Raw genomic sequence first — 21,476 nt, forward strand, 5'->3', positions numbered from 1 at the left:
TGTAAAAGCAGAGTCATGGACGTAACAGCAAAAACGGATGACGGACACGGACGAAATAGGAAAAAAAAGGGCTGCCGAGATCTCTTTCTTGGAGCACGCACAACGAAGAACGGCAGCCACTTTTGGAGAGTTTTCTTTTGAATTTCTTTTCCTTTCAAGTTATTTGAAGCTTTGTTTAATTACTCACATTGAGGTAGCTCGTTTATATTTTTATTCTTTATAAAAGTTATTCGTTTGTTTTTGTTTGGTTTGAATCTTTTGTTTATTTTTCGCATCGGATAATGGAAACATGATTCAAATTAGGATTTTTTTTTTATATAATGATTCGAAAGTAGTTGTATAGGTAGAGTCGCGGGGTGATTAGCACACCGTAGCCAGTTTGGGCACTGCTCCTATTTTCAAATAATAATAAAAACGATTTTAGATTGGAAAAATATTTCTCGTAGACGAATTCGGTCATTGTTGGAGCCCATGTGAACAGGAGAATGATGATCCAAAACTCATTCTCTGCTGTGCATGGATAAACGGCAAACCTAAAGTTTTGCATCTTGCGGGGTATCTTTTTCAATCTAAAATTAAACGTTTTTAAGAACACCGAATGGAGCAGGTTAATCCGTACTGATTACGAGAGTTATGAACCCTACGACCGTACCTTTGGAGGGCTTTGTTTATTTGTCACCATTGTAGCTCTTCGGAGCATCATTCTTTTCACATAGTGGAATCGTCTCTCGTTTGCTTGCTCGTGGAGTAGGTTTACAACCGTAAGTCTAACCATGTATGTATAGTTAGGTCTCTCTTATTCGGTAATTTTTTTTTTTTTTAGTTTGGTTTGGTTTCTCCATTAGTTTTTCAGATATGTTTGATTTATTATTTTTCCAATATCACGACCATCAATGATTGTCGGATTGTTGTTGGGTCCTTTGGGACCCGCCACACATCAGCGAGATGATGTTGATGGCCAATAAGAATAAGTCATGTGATCTTCTTGTCCATCTAGGATTCTTTTGTCCATCTAGGATTCTTTTTTTGGAACTCAACATTTTGGAGTGTACAATGTTCCTACATTTCCTTTTCTCCCACTTCAATGTTCCGAGAAAAGAGGGCCAAAATGTGTTAAAAAAGGTTAGCAAATCCCTTTAATTTGGGGAGAGTGTATCTATAATTAAGGAATAAGTACCATTCAAATATAGATATGATTAATAACAAAGGACAAAATGAGTCATTCAACTAATCTAAGGATGTGAACATAAGTATTCAAATCGACTGAGATGGGCACCTAAATAAGTTCTCTGAAAAGGATGCCTATTTAATTTGAATGGCAGCCCACATACATAAAACAGTTTTCGACGCATTTACGTACTTTACCGACAGACGAAAGCACACATGTCTTGACATATGCATTTGGAACCATTGAATGCTAAGCATAATTCCCACTGTATGTGTGGAGCTCACACACAAGCAGGGAAGTAGGTGTTGTTAAAATCAACGGCATTGGTTCTTCCTGTTTATGCTATGTCGTGTTTCAAGTTGCCAGAAGGGTTGTGTCATCAAATTAAAGTGGCTATGGCAAGATTCTGGTGGGGGCAGAAAAATGATGAGAGGAAGATCCATTGGCTGAAGTGGAGTCGCCTCTGTAAATCTAAGTTTAAGGGGGGATTAGGGTTTAGAGATCTTACTTCTTATAACCTGGCTCTCCTTGCTAAGCAAAGGTGGAGGCTCATGATGTCTCCAGGATGTTTAATGGCCCGGGTTCTTAAGAGTAAATATTTCAAGGACAAATCTTTTATGGAAGCGGACTTGGGATCTAATACTTCTTGGGTGTGGAGAAGCATTTGGGAGAGTAAAAAAGTTTTAGCCATGGGGGTTTGTTGGTCAATCAGGAATGGTGAACAGGTTTGCATTGATGAGGATCCATGGATGCCATTGAATGGGGTCTTTTCACCGCGAAGGGTTGCGGAGGATGAGGAGATTAGGATGGTCAGCCAACTCATCAATCCGGAGGCAGCTTCTTGGAAGGAAGATGTGATTACTAGTATTTTTTAGTCGGAAGGCAGCTTCATGCAAGGTGTATCCTCAACATTCCTTTGTCTTGGACAAACAGAGTTGACAAGCTTGTTTGGCATCATTCACTCTCGGGTCTTTACAATGTCAGATCCAGCTATTTGTTAGCTTTTGAATTGAAAAACCGAAGGGTGATGAGAGGTAGAGATGAGGATGGATCTAGATCATTGGAAGTAAAGGAGGAGCATTGGAAAAGCATTTGGCGTTTCAACATTCCTAAGAAAGTTCAGCACTTTTTGTGGAAATGTTTTCATGGAATTTTACCAACTAGGATAGCTTTGCAACGGAGAAAGGTGGTGGAGGATTCTAGCTGCCCGGTTTGTGGATCTGCCAAGAAACCATTGGTCATCTTTTTTGTACATGCCCTTTAGCCGTTCAGGTGTGGCGTTTGCCACCTTTGCAAGTTGATATGAGGGTTGTACAACTCAATTCTTTTAATGGTTTTTGGGATGTTATGGAGCTTTGGTGGCATAATCACGCTAATAAGGATTGGTGTATGTCGATGGCTGCAGTTATGATGTGGTTTATATGGAAGTGTAGAATGGGGCTATTTTTGAACAAAAGCTTTCTCTCCCTGGGACGGTATGTCAGTGGGCTGTGGAGTATTTGCAAGAGTTCTTATCTGCAAACTCCTTGGGTCTTGCACCAGTAATATCGTGTGGGGAAGGAAGACTTAGTTCGTGGCAAAGGCCTCCAATTGGTACTTTTAAGATTAATGTGGATGGGTCTTGGAAGAAAGGGTTGATGAGAGGGGGTTTTGGGGCTGTGATCAGGGATTTTCGAGGCTATTTTATTGCTGCTTCTATGGGATTTTTTCAGTGGTGCGCGAGTTCATTGGTTGTAGAAGCCTTGGCAATTCAGCAGGGTATTTTGTTGGGATCTCAACTCGGTTTGGGGTCTGTTATTTTGGAGAATGATGCTCAATTGCTCGTGAATATGCTCAATGGCCAGGCTGCGGTTAGTCAAGAGGTGGAAGTTGTTACTCATGATGTTCAGGTTTTGAGTAATAATTTCCATTGTTGCAGTTTTTCCTTTGTTCGTAGGACCGTTAATAATGTTGCTCATGTTGTTTTAGCTGGTGAAGGTTTTTGTGGTTTGGGGTATTGTTGTTAGACTGAGTCCCCTCCGTTGTGGTTGCTTGGTCCTCTTTCTAGGGACGAGTCTTCCATTTGATGTTTTGTTTGGACTTTTAATAATATCATCTGTTATCGTTGTGGCAAAAAAAAGATGTGTGCACATTCATTATGTCCATAGCATTTTTCATTTTGAAAATCCATGTTTGTGATATGTTGTCTGAATTCATGAATTAATGTCTTTAACTCTTATTAACCAATCAAATTTGTTGATGCAGAATGATGATGGAGGATGGGAATTCTACATAGGAGGTCATAGTACTATGATTGGCTCGGCACTTAGCTACGTTGCGTTGCGTTTTTTAGGAAAAGGGCCTAATGATGGAGAAAACACGGAAATGGATACTTGATCATGGTGGCGCAACTGCGACACGATCGTGGGGCAAAACCTTTCTTTCGGTAAACCTTGCTAAACCTGGTTCTCTTAACAATTTGTGGCAAAATTTTACCCTGTAAGATCTGTCAATTTATTTATTTATTTTTTATTGTTGATCCAAGAGGAAAAGTAACCACCGCACCAAAAAGGTGCATGTGGATACCCGTTACGACATGTCTTGCTTGATTGGAAGAGCTCATTTCGGCTCACTTCTCACTCAGAGAGGGAATGTGTTTGACACCCCCTCTCTGCCCAACCAAAAGGTTGGTCTCTAAGTGTTTGACATAAAGTTTTTTAGTTTATTCCATTGATTTTGCAAGTACATTTTAGTTTCTGGCGATCGACACAAAAACAATAAACTGACTGAGCTTGGACTGGTCCTCCCTGTCTTTGACTTTCCGTTGATTGAAAAATGTAAAAACAAACGAACAGAATAACATGGCTTGTGCACAAGGTATAACAACTGGAAATCAAAACCAAGAGGCAGGCAGATTAGTGCCTGGATCAATAGCTGCCCTTGCCATCAAATTGATTTCTTAGAATAGAGTTTAAACCAAAGAGGATAAAACGTGAAAGTGGGTTGCGATTGATTAGGATGTGTAGTTTTTAATTCTTCAGTTACGGTTTCTCCCTTTGTATATTAGGAGAGATACCGATAAACATCTCTCTCTTATGTTTGTAATCTTATTTTGTTGCTTTAAAATCTTAGAATCTAGCAGTTTAGAACTGCACATCAAACAACAATTGAGCGAATCGGACGGCTGAGCATTGGCACCATTATCTGTTTGTCTTTGTGACAATATTGTTTGAAAGGACATGAATTATTTAAGCAAAAAAAATGATCCGAACCGTTCAATGTGTGCAGAATGTGATTTTAAGGGTACCCGCTAGAAATTAGCAAAAAAAATGACCGGGAAAGGTTTGATTTGAACAGTTTTTATTTGAACCGTTCAATAAAAAACTGTTCGGATCAAGCCCTTCCCGGTTATTCTTTTTGCTAATTTCTCACGGGTACCCTTAAAATCATGTTCTGATCACATTGAGCGGCTTGGATCATAAAAATTTGATCGGAAACTATGAGGTGTTTTTTTAGGTGTCCCCGGAACCGCCCCGTTAAAGTATTGGAACGGTTCAAGGGATACCCTAAAAAAACACCTAAAAAAACACCCATAATCTCATTCTCATAGTTTCCGATCAAATTTTTATGATCCGAACCGTTCAATGTGTGCAGAATGTGATTTTAAGGGTACCCGCTAGAAATTAGCAAAAAAAATGACCAGAAATGGTTTGATTTGAACAGTTTTTATTTGAACCGTTCAATAAAAAACTGTTCAAAACTGTTTGGATCAAGCCCTTCCCGGTCATTTTTTTTGCTAATTTCTCACGGGTACCCTTAAAATTATGTTCTGATCACATTGAGCGGCTTGGATCATAAAAATTTGATCGGGAACTATGAGGTATTTTTTTAGGTGTCCCCGGAACCGCCCCGTTAAAGTATGTATAAGTTCTGTTGTGTAGGTTCTTGGAGTGTACGAATGATCAAGATGCAACCCATTTACCCTTGAGTTTTGGCTTCTCACTTCGTTTTTCCCCTACCATCCAGGCGAACTGAATATTGATTTATACTAGTAGTAACTTTAAAGGCATTTTTGACTCGAGCCATTATGTGGTTTGGCCTGACTTACATGTCAATGTCGTATTTATATGGGCAAAAGTCCGTGGGGCCGATCACGGAACTTGTCAAATCATTGAGACAAAAAATTCACACATAGCCATATGAGGAGATAAACTGGAATAAAGCACGCCATAGTTGTTGTAAGGTTGGTGCATGAATTCTCATGGTATTTCAAGCAACATTTAGGTACAGCAACTTGGAAATCAATTTGGTGCAAAATTTCAATGCAGGAGGATGTGTATTATCCTCACACATTCATCCAAGATCTGCTTTGGGATGGTCTTCATTATGTGAGCGAGCCAATCATAAACCGGTGGTTATTTTCAAAGATTAGAGATAAAGCTCTTCGAAAAGCAATCAAGCACATGAGGTATGGAGCAGAAAGTAGCATAAATCACTCTTCTCCAAGTTAATGAAGTGAACATAAAAAGTGAATGAAGGAATGAAGGCGTTCTTCCCGTAACTCACATACACTCTTTACACGGGTGTACTTTCGGGCCACCTTCTTATCCAAGTTGATATGAACTCAAAAAGAAAAAGAAGGCCTTCATCTTTTTAATTTCAGTGAGCAAAAATGCCAAGTCTATTTGTAGTTGTCTCTAGTCTCTAGGCCTGGATGATATACAACCGTCTAGATAGACTAAATGAATCTTTAAAAAATGAAAATGAGAAAAGGTACTTCTCAGTGCATTTTTTGTGGGAAGTCGAATTTTCATAATGGAACCACCTTTCTAGTACTGCTAAAATCGATAACATTTGTAAGGACTCCACTTTACCATCTCATGTGTCAAAGCATTATGACTTTTATTTAAATGGGTGTTTATTGCAACACAGAGTTTACAAATGATGTCTTGGTGGGCAGAGGACCCTAATGGTGATGAGTTCAAGTATCACCTTGCCAGAGTTCTTGATTACTTGTGGCTTGGAGAAGATGGAATGAAAATGCAGGTCCACACTACAAAATTATAGTGTTGGATGTGCTTGTTTGATTGTCAATTGTATTTGTCACAAACATCGTACTGGGTAGTACGTACTCATTTGCTCACTTGTGATTTTGATTGCAGAGTTTTGGTAGTCAGTTATGGGATTGTGCACTTATGACTCAAGCCATTATGGCAAGTAATCATACCGATGAATCTGGACATGCTCTTCAAAGGGCACATTTTTTCATAAAAGAATCACAGGTATCTCTCAATTCACTAGAAGAAAATTAAAAATTTGTACAACTTCTTCAACTTATGCATTTTCCGTTACTAAATATGAAGATCAAAGAAAACCCTGCTAGGGATTTCAAGAAAATGTACCGTCACTTTAGTAAAGAGGTATGGACTTTCTTTGATCAAGATCAAGGTTGGGCTGTCTCAGACTGCACATCTGAAGCAATGAAGGTAATTTTAGTCTTATTAGCTCCACGACACTATAACAAGAAAAATTACTTGAAATTCAAAAGTGTGATTTTCTAATCAACTGACAATTCTACAGTGTCTATTAGTACTTTCGCAAATGCCATCGGATGTTGCAGGAGAAAAAGTGAATGTTGAGCGACTATATGAGGTGGTGGACATCCTCTTGTACTTACATGTATGAAAAATATTGTATCTCAGTAGTTTTTAGATGTTTTGACTAGAATCATAACTCTTTATATGTCATTTAATTTAGAGTCCTGAAAGTGGTGGTTTTGCTCTTTGGGAACCAGCAATTCCACATCCATATTTTGAAGTAAGTTGTTCTATTGTTCTAAATTCCTAGAGCAGTGTATATACATGTAAAACAATAAGAAGTTATACAATACTTTGTTTTCTTTTCTCTCGGTTACTCCAAATTACAATAGGTTACTCAAACAAGACCTTGTTTGGAGTCTAATGGAATGTTACGCTTTTGTTAATCTATTTACGATACAATTTGAAACCTAATTGCTTATTTGGTCTCTCACCTTTCCCTTTTTGTTCAGATGTTGAATCCTTTCGAAAATTTCACAGACATTGTGCTAGATCGAGAGTATGCTCTTGTGCTACTTCTTTCATTGTATTAGGCTATTAGCCCTGAAAAAATTCCCATAGCTTAAACATTTATATTGGAATCTAGGCACGTCGAGAACACTGCATCCATAATTGAAGGTTTACTATTGTTCAAACGCAAATACTCAATGTATCGAGCGAAGGAAATAGATACTTCTGTGGAAAGAGCAGTGTGTTTCCTCGAAAAGAGACAACAACTTGACGGTTCTTGGTGGGTCATTTTCTTTTGAACTGACTTGAGCATATCATAAATGGATACATCATTTGGGTGTTTTTTTTCAGAGACATGATAAAATGCATAAGAGTTGTGACTTAACCGAAAGCATTAAAAACACCCACAGGTATGGCTTCTTGGGAGTTCGCTTCATCTATGGTACATGAAATAGGAGGGTTGACTACTACTGGGAGTACATACAAAAATAGTCAATCAGTTCGTAGAGGTGTTCAGTTTTTGCTTTCCATACAAAATGATGAATGGGAGAGAGCCATGAATCATGCCCATCTTTGGTAACAAACCTTCTCTAACATCTTTTTCTCCATAATGTTGGCTCTAATGGATAATTTAGGGATGACAATTTCCCCGCCTCGTCCCTGTCTTCTGTCCCCGATCCGAGCAAGTATTTCCTGATTCGACAAGCAAACGAGATGGAGATAGTATTTGCTTCTCCCGACCCATTATACCTTTCGTATCCTCGATTATAATAGTAAAATACCAAAAAAGTAAATCAAATTCATTTCTTTTGTTTTCTTATTTTCCTATATTTTTTCAGTCTCATCACTCATTGACAAAATCCTCGCTCGGAAGAAAACAAAATTAGTGCACATTGCGATGGTGATTGGGGACCCGATTTTCCCGGCCTTGCGACCACCTCGATTGTCTCCGGTCCCACTCCACCTCGTTTAGACAGGGCAAGGACGGGTACCATCCAAGTCCGGCCCGTCCCATTACCTTCCCTGGCATAATGTGATGTTAAAATGGTATTCCACCCAAGCTTGTAAAGCAATAAACTTAATTACTATCGATCACAGCACAGAATTTCACAGATACAATATCTAACGACTTGGTTTCTATTTAATTGTGTAATTGTTAAAAACAGAAATACATACAGCTGGAAGGAAATCGAACGCATTTTGTACAGACATCAAGGGCTATGTTAGGTCTCATTTATGCTGGACAGGTGAGTTACTTATTTTTTTATTTTTTATTTTTTCAATGAATTATAACTTTTTCTTTCCCAATTTTATTTATTTATTGGGATCTATAGTGCAAAAATAGCCATCTCAAGAATTAAAAATTTTGTTTTGTGGTAAATGGGATTGCTTTTGTAAAGTGTTTTCAACATCCAGCCTATATCATTAATTTTGTGGAAAACCGAAAATTTGCCCCTAAATTTTTTTCGTTTAGAAAGGCAATTGATACAAACAATTGGGCAAAACTTACCCTTGAAAATCGGCTTTGAAAAGGAAGGACATATATATCCAGGAGCTTAGAGCATCTCCAACACGTACTTGACTTCAAATTGGAGATGCCAAAGGAAGGATATATATATCCAGGAGCTTAGAGCATCTCCAACACGTACTTGACTTCAAATTGGAGATGCCAAATTTTTTTTGAAGGCTTATGTGGCATTTTGGCATCTCTAATTTGACATCAAAGCCTACTCTCCAACTCTTGTGCCAAAAAAATAGAGCTCATAAACTTAAAAGATATTTTTTCTTCAAACATGGACACTGTTTGAACTCAAACAGCTGTAAGTTTATGAACTTCCCAACGATGAAATTTTGAAAATTGGCGTACGAGGTAGGGGCTGTCAAAATTGGCATGCGGGTAGGTCATGCCAAAGCTGACGCATACGTCAGCTTTGACATGAGTGAAGGCAGATGAGTTGAGGCCAAAAGTGACCGTTAACTTGTCCACCTCAACTTTGGTATCTTCCGTTGAAGATGCTCACATACACAAGGTCAATTCAGCTGATGTGGAACATTAATTAATTAGGATCATCACACTCTACAATTGACGTCTAAATCGGTCCACTCTATTGACAGTGACACTATGATAGTCCTTTCTCTTTTGGCAGCACCACTCATCTATCAGTATATTGTAGACACTCCAATTTGGACTTCTTAATAATCTTTAAGTTCTCCGATGATAAAATAAAGAAAAATATACCTTCAAGGCTTGGATTGTTGCTCCTTTGTTACTACTTCTCTAAACCTAAAGAAAACCCCTTTCCAAACATGTAGGGTGGCCTCCAGTTCAATTGCAAAAGAGAAAGATGCGTTTGCTTTGTCAAAAATAACTTTTTCTATGATACATTGAGGGTAAAATGGGCACACATTTCAATATATAAAATGTCTTTGAGTGAAACAAATTGAGTTAGAAAGAGGACTCGACAAGCTTTCCAACACTTCGAACCGCGCTCAAATCCGAGTTCGGGAGTGTCTGAGGCGCCTCCGCAAAGTTCAGTGTGCTGTGCTGTCTTTAAATACCGCGTGGCATTTCAAAAAATTACTCCGCTGCACAAGATTTCAATATACAGCACGACATTTCTAATTATATTGCGTGGTGTTTCGGAAAAAGTTCTGACAGTTGCAGAAAGTTGTCGGCCACGCCTGCAAGTGCAGAGAATAAATTTATTTGGCCTAGAAGCCACCTCCCCTCTTTGTAGTGATCATCCTTGGCCCTCTTGCCTATAAATACACCCCCCTCTACTTGAGAAGTACCCCTGGAATCCTTAGAAAAGTTATTCTGAAATTCTCTGGGATCCCTCTTCTCTCTTTCTCTCTCTACACTCATTTGCTCACAAGTCACTTAAAACCCAGTCCAAATCAACATCCACTCCTCCACTTTCAAACACATCCAAGCCTCGATCAAGAAGGTATAAATCGATTTCCTTGAGCTAAACCATGTTTTGGCCTTGAGGGGAGCTCACTGAGGCCTTTCCTAGTCTCTCTATACTGGGTTTTGGCCTCGAACGAGCTTTATATTCAAAAAGCACAAAAAATAGTTTTTGCACTAGATACGCTACATCGTGTGGTGTTTTACAACATCGCACGGTGTAGTGTATTACACCGTGCATTATTTTGGTGTTCACTTTTAGCTTTTATTCATCTTTTTGAGATCACAGGCCTGTTGTTCGTCTGAAATCATTTTTATAAAAAAAACCGTGGGGCGAAAAGATTCCTCTTCAGACTTGGAAAAGCTTTAAGAAAAGCTAGTTTCAAGTCGTAAATCATCCTACACGGCTGCATATCAAGGATTAACCAAATAAAGGGGGTTCTAAATCAATTTTTTTATTTTATTTTTATCTAACTTGTTTTATGCAAACCCTGAGGTTGGTCTTTAATAGGCTTTTTTGCCTTTTTGGTCCTCAAAATATTAGCGAGTTATCAATTTAGTCCCCAACGTTTAAAATGTGTGCCAATATGGTCCTCTTCCCCAACGGCGTTTGCCTCTTCCGTCAAAAGGGGGACATGAATGGTATTTCACCCATGCACACGTTTCCTTCTCATGGAGAGCTTTTTTTCGCCAAATGTCATCCCCCACCTCTTATATAGATTGTAACATTCAAAAGAAAATAGAGAGAGAGAGAGAGAGAGAGAGAGAGAGAGAGAGAGAGAGAGAGAGAGAGAGAGAGAGAGAGATTTTGTTTACCCAGGATTTTTTTGTCGACTTATTTATTTTGTCTTTGTTCAAAAAAATCACATTTGTTAGTTTTTCGTCAAATTTTTGAGGATTATTGCTTCTTCATGACAAGAGGAATTTGAAAAGTAAAAAAAATTACAATCAAACCCAATCTTTTTTTAATAAAGACAATAAAAAGCCGATAAGCCAATTTTTTCTTCTTTATTAAAAAAAATAGATTTCGCTCGTAATTTTTTATTTTTTAGATTATTCTCGTCACGAAGAAGCAATATTCTCAAAAAATAGACGAAAAACTAACAAATGCAATTCTTTTGTCCAAAAAAATAAGCCGTTCGGCTTATAATGCCAAACTAGGCATAAGTTACGTGTAAATGGGGTGAAATACCATTCATGCCCCCCCTTTTGACGGAAGAGGCAAACGCCGTTGGGGAGGAGGACCATTTTGGCACACATTTTAAATGTTGGGGACTAATTTGGCTAAATTCATACATTGAGGACCAAATTGACAACTTGCTAATACTTTGAGAACCAAAAAGGCAAAAAAGCCGTCTTTAATATGTAGTTAAAATAGTTGAAAAGGGTAAAAATGAATAGCCGTGTGGTGTTATGACAATGTCGTGGAGTATTTTATTTTATTCCACCGTGCGTGATGTTAAAAGTTCTAGAGAGCATTAGGAGTGCCGCACGGCTTTCGGTGTTGTGGTGCACGGTATTTTAGTTTACATTGTTATGTTCATGTTTCATTCCCAGTCTTCACTCCACTGTACATTTACACACATATCATTCGTTTGTACGTACTCGCCGCATTTATAAATCATTTTCATGCTACATGTTTTATTTCCGTCTTGTTTTTCAACAAAGTTAAGTTTTTCAAATGATTTTAAATTCCTCATTAAAAATGTTTAGTAGAGACCGATTTTTACCGGGCGAGCAGGGTGCTTTTCAACAAAATCTTTCCCGTTTGTAATGTGGCTTCAGAATCAACATTTTCGCTAGATCAAAAGCCTTTTCTCTCAAACAAACTCTCGATTTCTCGGATCATTCATCTCAAAAATCCAGGTGGCGACTCTTCGAGCGCACCGATCGGGAAGCCCACATATATATGTATATATATAAAATTCAAGTACCTTACAGCTGAAAGGTTGCCTCATTTTGCAACTCATATAGCAATGTGGGAGTTAAATCTAATATCAATTGATACCCTTGTCTAGAATTCATCCCTGAAAATTACTCCCTCAGTTCCATTTTGTTGTCCCTAATTCTCTTTTGTGATGTCCAAAAATAATGTGCTTGTTTCAAAACTTTTCAATTTTGGATGTCCATATTACCATTTTACCCCTCGTTTCTCCCTCCCAAATTCAAATTTTGAACTTGATTTGAAAGAAAAGTGGAGTAAATTAATGACGAAAAGAAAGTTGACAAAAAGTCATAAATTACAAAGGGGTAAAATGGTGAGATTGACACAAAGTCAATATAATTATGATCTCTCCTTAAATTATGTGAAAGTCAAAAGACGCAATAAATTGGGATGGAGCGAGTATCTTGCATGGGAAGAGTGCGCATGATCTTATACACATGAGGCTAAGGCCATACTTAGCTGATGTGAGACATTTGGATCGTAACAATGCACATAATTAGATCTTGTTCGACAGATATAATTCAAAAATTTACCTTTTTTCTTGACTTCTATTTTAACTTGGTTTCTATTTAATTATGTAATTGTTAAAAACAGAAATACACACTGCTGGAAGGAGATCGAACGCATTTTGTGCAGACATCATGGGCTATGTTGGGTCTCATTTATGCTGGACAGGTGAGTTACTTATTTTTTTATTTTTTATTTTTTTGATGAATTATAACTTCTTCTTTTGCAATTTTATTTATTTATTGATCTATAGTGCAAAAATAGCCTTCTGAAGAATTAAATTTTGTGTTGTGGTAAATGTCCAGCATAAATAAGACCCAACATAGCCCATGACATCTGTATATCTTTGAAATTCTGTGTTGTGATAGTAATTAAGTTTATTGCTTTAATTACAAGCTTGGGTGGACAAACATTTCGATATATATACCATTTTAACATCACATTATGCCAGGGATGGTAATGGGACGGCCGGACTCGGATGTTACCAGTCCTTGCCCCGTCTTAAAGAGGTGGACTGGGACTGGAGACAATCGGGGTGGTCGCAAGGCCTGGAAAATCGGATCCCCAGTCACCATTGCATGGTGCACTAATTTTATTTTCTTCCGAGTGAGGATTTTGTCAATGAGTGATGAGCGTGAAAAAATATAGGAAAATAAGAAAACAAAAGAAATGAATTTGATTTACTTTCTTGGTATTTTACTCTTACAATCGAGGATACAACAGGTATAATGGGTCGGAAGATGCAAATATTGTCTCCATCTCGTTTGCTTATCGGATTAGGAAATACTTGCTTGGATTGGGGACAGAAGACGGGGACGAGGCGGGGAAATTGTCATCCCTAAATTATCCATTTGAGCCAACATTATGGAGAAAAAGATGCTAGAGGAGGTTTGTTACCATAGATGGGCACGATTCATGGCTCTCTCCCCAGCCACCTTCCTCATTTTGTATGGAAAGCAAAAACTGAACACCTCTACAAACTGATTGACTATTTTTGTATGTACTCTCAGCAGTAGTCAACCCTCCTAATGCAAAAAAATGTACCATAGATAAAGCAAACTCCCCAGAAGCCATACCTGTGGGTGTTTTTAATGCTTTTGGTTATAAGTCACAACTCTTATGCATTTTATCATGTCTCAGAAAAAAACACCCAATGTGGGCACATGTCTCTAAATTTTTTTATAAAATCGGGTGCACCCTTTTTGGAAAAGTGCGGCGAAACGCTCAATTCAGAGTCGCCACTTGGGTTTGTTTGTGGTATGCCACCCAAGGAACCAAATTTGAAACGCTTGCTACGTTGTTTGATTTTGAAAAGGCGTAGACTGGTCCGTTGTCATCTTGATATCTGAGGTTCGGGAGCCAGGTTACGAGAGGGGAAGGATTTTAAGGCACCCCTCTCGCTTAATCCGGAAATCGGTCTCTACTCGGACATTTGTAAAACATTTGATTCTCTCTCATTAATTGATTTTTAGCTAGTTAGGACGAGGGAACAGTTTAAGGAGATTAAAACTGTAACATGTTGGCAAAATGTGATAAAGTGGCATGCTCGCTTATTGAAACAATTAGTATAGGAAGAAAACAGATTCTTGTGGGAGTTTTAAACAGACTGGAAGCCACTGTTTGGGAGTGACGTGGGCAAGAGGAAACAACATGCATTGATCAAGTCACTGCATGCACTGATCAAGTCACTGCATGCTGATTCAACCTGCGTACGCCACTTTAGAACTCACGTATGCCAGTAAGCCCAAGCTCACAGTTCTTATTTTCATCCCTCTGGGCTCTGAAAATGACCAGTGCACACCCAAGACAAACCAATGAGTCTTATACACTATTTATATACAATTATTGGTAGTTTAAAAGGGCTATAGAGCCACAAAAATGAACAGAAAACCCCATAAACAGTGTGGGGATAAAAACAGAGGTCAAGGCCTAGTTACCATGCAATGGCCAACCACTAGCCAGATAAGGACCTGCGTGCGCGGGTAAACCACTACAGCACGCAGGTTGTAACCATCTGGTCAATACTTGGCTTTGCACTTTCTGGGTTCTGAGACATAATCAGAAAGATCCCATAGGTATTCCATAACAGCAAGCAAGGATATTGAAATTAAAAATAGCAGTTTTAACCTAAGAAAGCATTAAATTGGTTTTAACATGCTTCACAGTGATGAATATGGAAAGAAAGACATTAAACAACTAGACACCAATCTCCATGCCAGTTCTGTATGTACTGCCATGAACTAGCGTATGCGTGCTTGTGACTGGTGAGCACTTGTTCTAGTTAGAACGATTTTGAAACCTTGCCAGTTTTAGGGGCAGGACTGGTATTGATTACCAGTTTTGACCCTGCCAGCCCCCCTCATGGATCAGAACATAATACAGAACAAAGGTGTTATACCTTTGATTTTTGAGTTTGGAAAGTGTTTGAGCTTTTAGTAGTGCTTGGATGATAAAAGGTGTTTATGGCTGGATGTGAATGAGTGGTGTTTTGCTTGCTAGTGTTTTCCTTTGGACCAATGTTATGAATACCGTACCGGCCAAGGTATCGATTTTTCTACTGGTACGGTACGTATCGGTACTGGTCAAATACCGGGTACCGTTGTAGATTTACCGCAACTACAATATATATAATAATTATATATAATTATAATTCAAAAAAATCCTCCAAACCGTGCAATTCATCATAAAATACCTATGTGTTTGCCTCTTGCCCCACATTACCTAGTTACAAAACTCTTTTCCATCTTAAATGACTGTGCACACTAGTGGACTTGTGAATGAGGACCCAAGGAGAGGTCTTGCGCGCTCGGAAAAATGGGCCTTGGCCAAAGGCAATTTGAAAAAACTGATTCGGAAACCAGTTAACCGGGTGTGCGTCACGGATTATTCGCGCGCAGGCGGGATGAAAAATTCGGGATTTGAGCCTCGGGCACGTACTATGGTTAAGCCCACGTTTTTGCTAAAATTCTGAAACGTACAATGTTGTTGTTTTTTTTTTTTTTTGGGTTAAACGTGTATATCAACCCCACTAGAAAAAAGGAAAAAAAAAACAATATTTTTATATCTCGGACGAGTTTACCGGTACTTGAGTCTCAGCCGGATTGTCCAAGATGGCCGGTAAGGTCCGGTAAGGGCCGGTATTAGGGGCGGAACAAAATTAGGGGGTCAGAGTACCGTTTTCTTGATAATCTGATACCGGCGGGTACTGGACAAGGAAGAGATGGACAAGAGGTTAGGGCTTGTTTGGTGGTTTCTTTTGCACTTGGCAACTTGTAACTTAGCAACCAAACTTGTAACTTGGTGAACCATTTGCTTGAACAATGGAGGGGGTATTTATAGGAGGAGAGGGGGAAGTAACTAGCCAAGTAAGGGCTGGTTTGGCTTGGCAAACAAGCCCTCTCCTTCAAGAAAGGTTGATGGGAGGTGTGTGAGAGAGGGGGGACATCCCCATGTCCGAGGATCACTCCTCAAACGAATAAACAGGGTCAAGGGTGGCTCAAAAGTCCTGTGATCATGGCTGAATAAAGGTGATGGGACTAGGTTTGACTGGCGTACGTAGGTAGTTGACCTGCGTGCGCGGGTCAGGCTGCTTGTGTGGGTCCAAGCCTGGTCAGCGGTCAAAGCTAACCGATGACTGACCCATGGCAAGTGGACCAACGCACGCTGATGTGGGACTAGCGTATGTAGGTAGGGTTTTAGTTGAGAATTTTGGGTTAGATTTAAGAGGTTTAAATGCTCGAAGCTCAAACACGCTAACATTCCCGGGATGCTCTTGATCTTTTTCATTATCGGGGAATCAAATACCATAAGTAAACTAATCTGAAAAGTCCAAAATAGGATGTATAAACCCAAATGATGTATCCATTTATGATATGCTCAAACTAGTTCAAAAGAAAATGAACGCACCAAGAACTGTCGGGCTGTTGTCTCTTTTCGAGGAAACACATTGCTTCTTCCACATAAGTATCTGTTTCCTTCGCTCGATACATTGGCGGTATATGTAGTAAACCTTCAATTATGGATGCAGTGTTGTCGACGTGCCTAGATTCCAATATGAATGTTCAAGCTATGGAAATCTTTTCAGGGCTAATAGCCTAATAAAATGAAAGAAGTAACACAAGAGCATACTCTCGCTCTAGCACAATGTCTGCAAAAAGTTCTGAAGGATTCAACATCAGAACAAAAAGGGAAAGGTGAGAGACCAAATAAGCAATTAGGTTTCAAATTGTATCATAAATAGATTAAGTTGATTAACAAAAGCGCAACATTCCATTAGACTCCAAACAAGGTCTTGTTTGAGTAACCTATTGTAATTTGGAGTTACCGAGAGAAAAGAAAACAAAGTATTGTATAACTTCTTATTGTTTTACATGTATATACACTGCTCTAGGAATTTAGAACAATAGAACGACTTACTTCAAAATATGGCAGTGGAACTGCTGGTTCCCAAAGAGTAAAACCACCACTTTCAGGATTTTGAATTAAATGACATATAAAGAGTTACGATTCTAGTCAAAACATCTAAAAACTACTGAGATACGATATTTTTCATACATGTAAATACGAGAGGACGTCCGTTGCCTCGTATAGTCGCTCAACATCCACTTTTTCTCCTGCAACATCCAGTGGCATTTGCGAAAGTACTAATAGACATGGTAGAATAGTCAGTTCATTAGAAAATTGCTCTTTTGAATTTCAAGTAATCTTTCTTGTTATAGTGTTGTGGAGCTAATAAGACTAAAATTACCTTTATTGCTTCAGACAGTTTGAGACAGATTCTGAATTAAATGACAGATAAAGAGTTACGATTCCAGTTAAAACATCTAAAAACTACTAAGATACAATATTTTTCATACACGTAAATACTAGAGGACATCCATTGCCTCGTATAGCCGCTCAACATTCACTTTTTCTCCTGCAACATCCGGTGGCATTTGCGAAAGTACTAATAGACACGGTAGAATAGTCAGTTCATTAGAAAGTTGCTCTTTTGAATTTCAAAGTAATTTTTCTTGTTATAGTGCCGTGGAGCTAATAAGACTAAAATTACCTTTATTGCTTCAGACAGTCTGAGACAGCCCAACCTTGATCTTGATCAGAGAAAGTCCATGCCCCTTTACTAAAGTGATGGTATATTTTCTTGAAATCCCCAACGAGGTTTTCTTTGATCTTCATATTTAGTAATGGAAAATTCATAAGTTGAAGAAGTTGTACAAATTTTTAATTTTCTTCTAGTGAATTGAAAGATACCTATGATTCTTTTATGAAAAAATACGCCCTTTTAAGAGTATCTCCATATTCATCAGTAAGATTACTTGCCATAATAGCTTGAGTCATAAGAGCACAATCCCATAACTGACTACTAAAACTCTGCAATCGAAATCACAAGTGAGCAAATGAGTACGTACTAGCCAGTACTATGTTTGTGACAAATACAATTGACAATCAAACAAGCACATCCAACACTATAATTTTGTAATGTGGACCTGCATTTTCATTCCATCTTCTGCAAGCCACAAGTAATCACGAACTCTGGCAAGGTGATACTTGAACTCAGCACCATTAGGGTCCTCTGCCCACCAAGACATCATTTGTAAACTCTGTGTTGCAATAAACACCCATTTAAATAAGAATAATAATGCTTTGACACATGAGATCGTAAAGTGGAGTCCTTACAAATGCATGTTATCGATTTTAGCAGTACTAGAAAGTTGGTTCCATTATGAAAATTCGACTTCCCACAAAAAATGCGGTAAGATTGTTTAACTCACGACTTCTTAGGAGCAAAATCACTGTGCACTGAGAAGCACCTTTTCTCATTTTCATTTTTTAAAGATTCATTTAGTCTATCTAGACGGTTGTATATCATCCAGGCCAAGACACTAGAGAGAACTACAACTAGACTCGGCATTTTTGCTTACTGAAATTAAAAAGATGAAGGCCTTCTTTTTCTTTTCAAGTTCATATCAACTTGGATAAGAAGGTGGCCCGAAAGTACACCCATGTAAAGAGTGTATGTGTGTTACGGGAAGAACGCCTTCATTCCTTCATTCACTTTTTATGTTCACTTCATTAACTTATTTGCATTACTCATATACTCACCTTTTCTACGCATCCTATAGTAGTGTATCTGCTACTTTCTGCTCCATACCTCATGTGCTTGATTGCTTTTCGAAGAGCTTTCTCTCTAATCTTGGAAAACGGCCACCGGTTTATGATTTGCTAGCTCGCTTTCATAATGAAGACCATCCCAAAGCAGATCTTGGATGAATGTGTGAGGATAATACACATCCTCCCGGAGCTCAGCCATCTGAGCTGTCCGTTTCGGCAATCAATAGTTGAGAGATATGTTTTTAATCTTTGACCGGGTAAAATATTAACTTTAATCCGGATCATCTAAAACAGTTTCGGATGGCCGAGATTGTGGACCTATTTACGGCGCTCCGTAAATAAGTTTTCCTTTTGATCTATAGTGCACAAATAGCCTTCTCAAGAACTAATTAAGGTTCTATTTTTTGGTAATTAAATGGGAATATGCTTACGTAAAGTGTTTCAACATCGAGCCTATACAATTTGTAGAAAACCAAAAAATGGGCCCTAAACTTTTTCGTTTAGAAAGGCGCGTAGATACAAACGCTTGGGTAAAACTTACCTTAAATTGAAAATCGGCTTTGAAAGGGAAAGATGCCCAAGAGCTTACAATCACGACGCTCTGCAATTGACTAAACTGGCTGATCTAGAATATTAATTAGAATCGTAACATACCATCACGCTCTGCAATTGACGTCCACATCGGCGCACTCAATCGACGTTGACATTGACACCATGATAGCCCTTTCTCTTTTGGCTCATCTATCAGTATTCTTTAAGCCTAACGAATACTAGTATCGATTGATTTTATACCGATGATGATCCGACGGGCACGCGAGATTCACGCCGGGTCTTGGATGATCCGAACTGTTCAATAATAATGATAAAAAAACTGAGTAGGCCCGTAAAAAATCAGCTCAAAGATTTGATTGAGCACCTCTACATATCGAATTGAGCTGATTTTTCATGGGCCCACTCAATTTCTTTTTTTAAATTATTGACTGGCTCGGATAGTCGATGCGGAATCTATTCTGGATTCCGTGTGCCTATCGGTTCATCATCAGTATGAACCTATCGGTACCAATAGTTGGGTTCTTTAAGCCCAAGTATCTTAGGGCCAAGAGATTGCCTCATTTTGCAACTCGGATTGAAATGTGGTGGCTAAATCTAATGGGAAAATAACGGCCAATGACGTGTTTTGATAATTAATATCAATTGATACGAACCCTTGTTGATGTGGGACATGATCTTATACACACAAGGCCAAGGTCATACTTGGTGATGTGGGACATTTGGATAGTAACAACGCACATAATTATTTATGTTTCATTAGATCAATTCAGAGAATTTCCTTTTTCTTGACTTTTATTTTAACTAGGCTGTCAGAGATCCTACCCCGTTGCATAAAGCAACCAAATTGCTAATTATTGCACAGATGGAAGACGGTAATTTTCCGCAACAGGTAATGTTAATTGCATAAACTATGTAAAACTTTTCGAAAATGATTAGTCTCTAAATGAAAAACAACAAAAATAGTACAGTTTCTTATCGTGTTCATTATTGGTCGAAGAATGTGCTCGTGAAAATATATAAAATTAACTATGGTTTTTTTTCTTAACAAAAGAAAAATCTAGATAATATGTTAAGGGGACTATTTGGCAAATAGTTCTGATGTTTTCGTGAAAATGAGATTTAATATATTACAATTCTTCTCATAACCTTCAAACTATATATCATCACAGGACAGGAAATAACTGGAGTCTACAACAATGGAGAGAGAGAGAGAGAGATATAGTGAAAGAGAAAGTGGGCGAGGATTTCGCAAAGGCCAGTATGGAGGAGGAGAAGAAGAGGGCTGGATTCCGGTGATTAGAAATTGTTGGATTAACTGCTGTAAAACAAGAACGTATTACCTCGGAATCTGCTACTGAAATATAGAATACCAAATGAAGAACGACGGCTGGGTTGAGTCGCGGACTAGGTTGCTCTCTTTAAGACGTTTCGCGGCTCTGCCCAGATTGTGCAAGCAGTTCGTTGAGTACCATGCCGTCCCCAGGATAAAACAACCCAGAATTCACTATCTCTGCTCGGCCTTCTCTGCACAGAAGAAAACCAAAAAACAAAACACAATTCTACGTATTGCTCGAACTCAACAGAAACCATTTTTGTGGAGGGAGAGAGATGTTTTTTTTTCTGTGTAAAAACCAATTCTGAAAAACACACATTTTTAATCAATCCGTTAATCAGCCAGAACTTTCCATTTGAAAAAGGATTTTTGATTGACTGAATATTCTGTAACAAAAAAAACGTGTTTTCAAAATTTTAGCAAAAACTAGGGCTTAACAAGCACGTGCGCGAGACTCAAATCCCAGATTTTCATGCAAAGCTCCTCAAGTTCTACGATGTGCGCACATAGATTTTCAGAGGCTAAGCCATGAAAAGGGGGCAACACTTGAAGCATGCTCGGCTTAGCACTAAAAACACCGGCGGTTGCCATTCTACTACAAAGATAAAAGTATAAATTAAAAAAAAAAGATGGAATACTTACAGTGCGGTGTAAAGCAATACCTCCAAGTTAGCTACCAATTGATTCCCCGGCAACGGCGCCAAAAATGCTTGCTCGAACAAAGTGCGTCGTAATAAAGAGCGCCCCAAGCGTAGGGCTAGGTCAGTTATAGCATAATAAACTCGGAAGTCCGAGGTCGAATCCACAGGGAGCCAATAGAGCTAGGCCGGAAAGTTTGCTTTACGAAGGGTTTTTAGCGTTAGGACTGCCAACCTTTAGATTTGGCGTTGAGACGGCCAACTTTTGAGTGGTGGAATTCTCTCTAC

The 21,476-nt window shown here is 38.6% G+C and overlaps 1 protein-coding gene and 1 pseudogene across 1 annotated transcript; one reads left to right on the top strand and one right to left on the bottom strand.

Moving 5' to 3' along the window:
• Positions 1 to 1,563: 1,563 nt before the first annotated feature.
• On the top strand, positions 1,564 to 20,439 carry LOC131317542 (dammarenediol II synthase-like; annotated as a pseudogene).
• On the bottom strand, positions 17,672 to 18,834 carry LOC131317790 (dammarenediol II synthase-like). The gene is made up of 3 exons (XM_058347430.1): positions 18,657 to 18,834; positions 18,041 to 18,154; positions 17,672 to 17,924 (listed from the first exon to the last, which is right to left on the bottom strand). Exons 1-3 carry the CDS (start codon positions 18,708 to 18,710, stop codon positions 17,805 to 17,807), a joined length of 288 nt encoding a protein of 95 aa, XP_058203413.1. The 5' UTR covers positions 18,711 to 18,834; the 3' UTR covers positions 17,672 to 17,804.
• Positions 20,440 to 21,476: the final 1,037 nt, after the last annotated feature.

The sequence above is a fragment of the Rhododendron vialii genome, chromosome 2a, assembly GCF_030253575.1.
Source record: "Rhododendron vialii isolate Sample 1 chromosome 2a, ASM3025357v1".
Taxonomy (NCBI): Eukaryota; Viridiplantae; Streptophyta; class Magnoliopsida; order Ericales; family Ericaceae; genus Rhododendron; species Rhododendron vialii.

Excerpts from the sequence above, each read along its gene's own strand:
- LOC131317790 (XM_058347430.1), bottom strand. The coding sequence starts at position 18,710 with ATGAGGTATGGAGCAGAAAGTAGCAGATACACTACTATAGGATGCGTA. Across the intron at positions 18,155-18,656 it reads CTATAGGATGCGTAGAAAAG|AGTTTACAAATGATGTCTTG; the intron begins GTGAGTATATGA and ends ATTGCAACACAG. Across the intron at positions 17,925-18,040 it reads AAGATGGAATGAAAATGCAG|AGTTTTAGTAGTCAGTTATG; the intron begins GTCCACATTACA and ends TTTCGATTGCAG.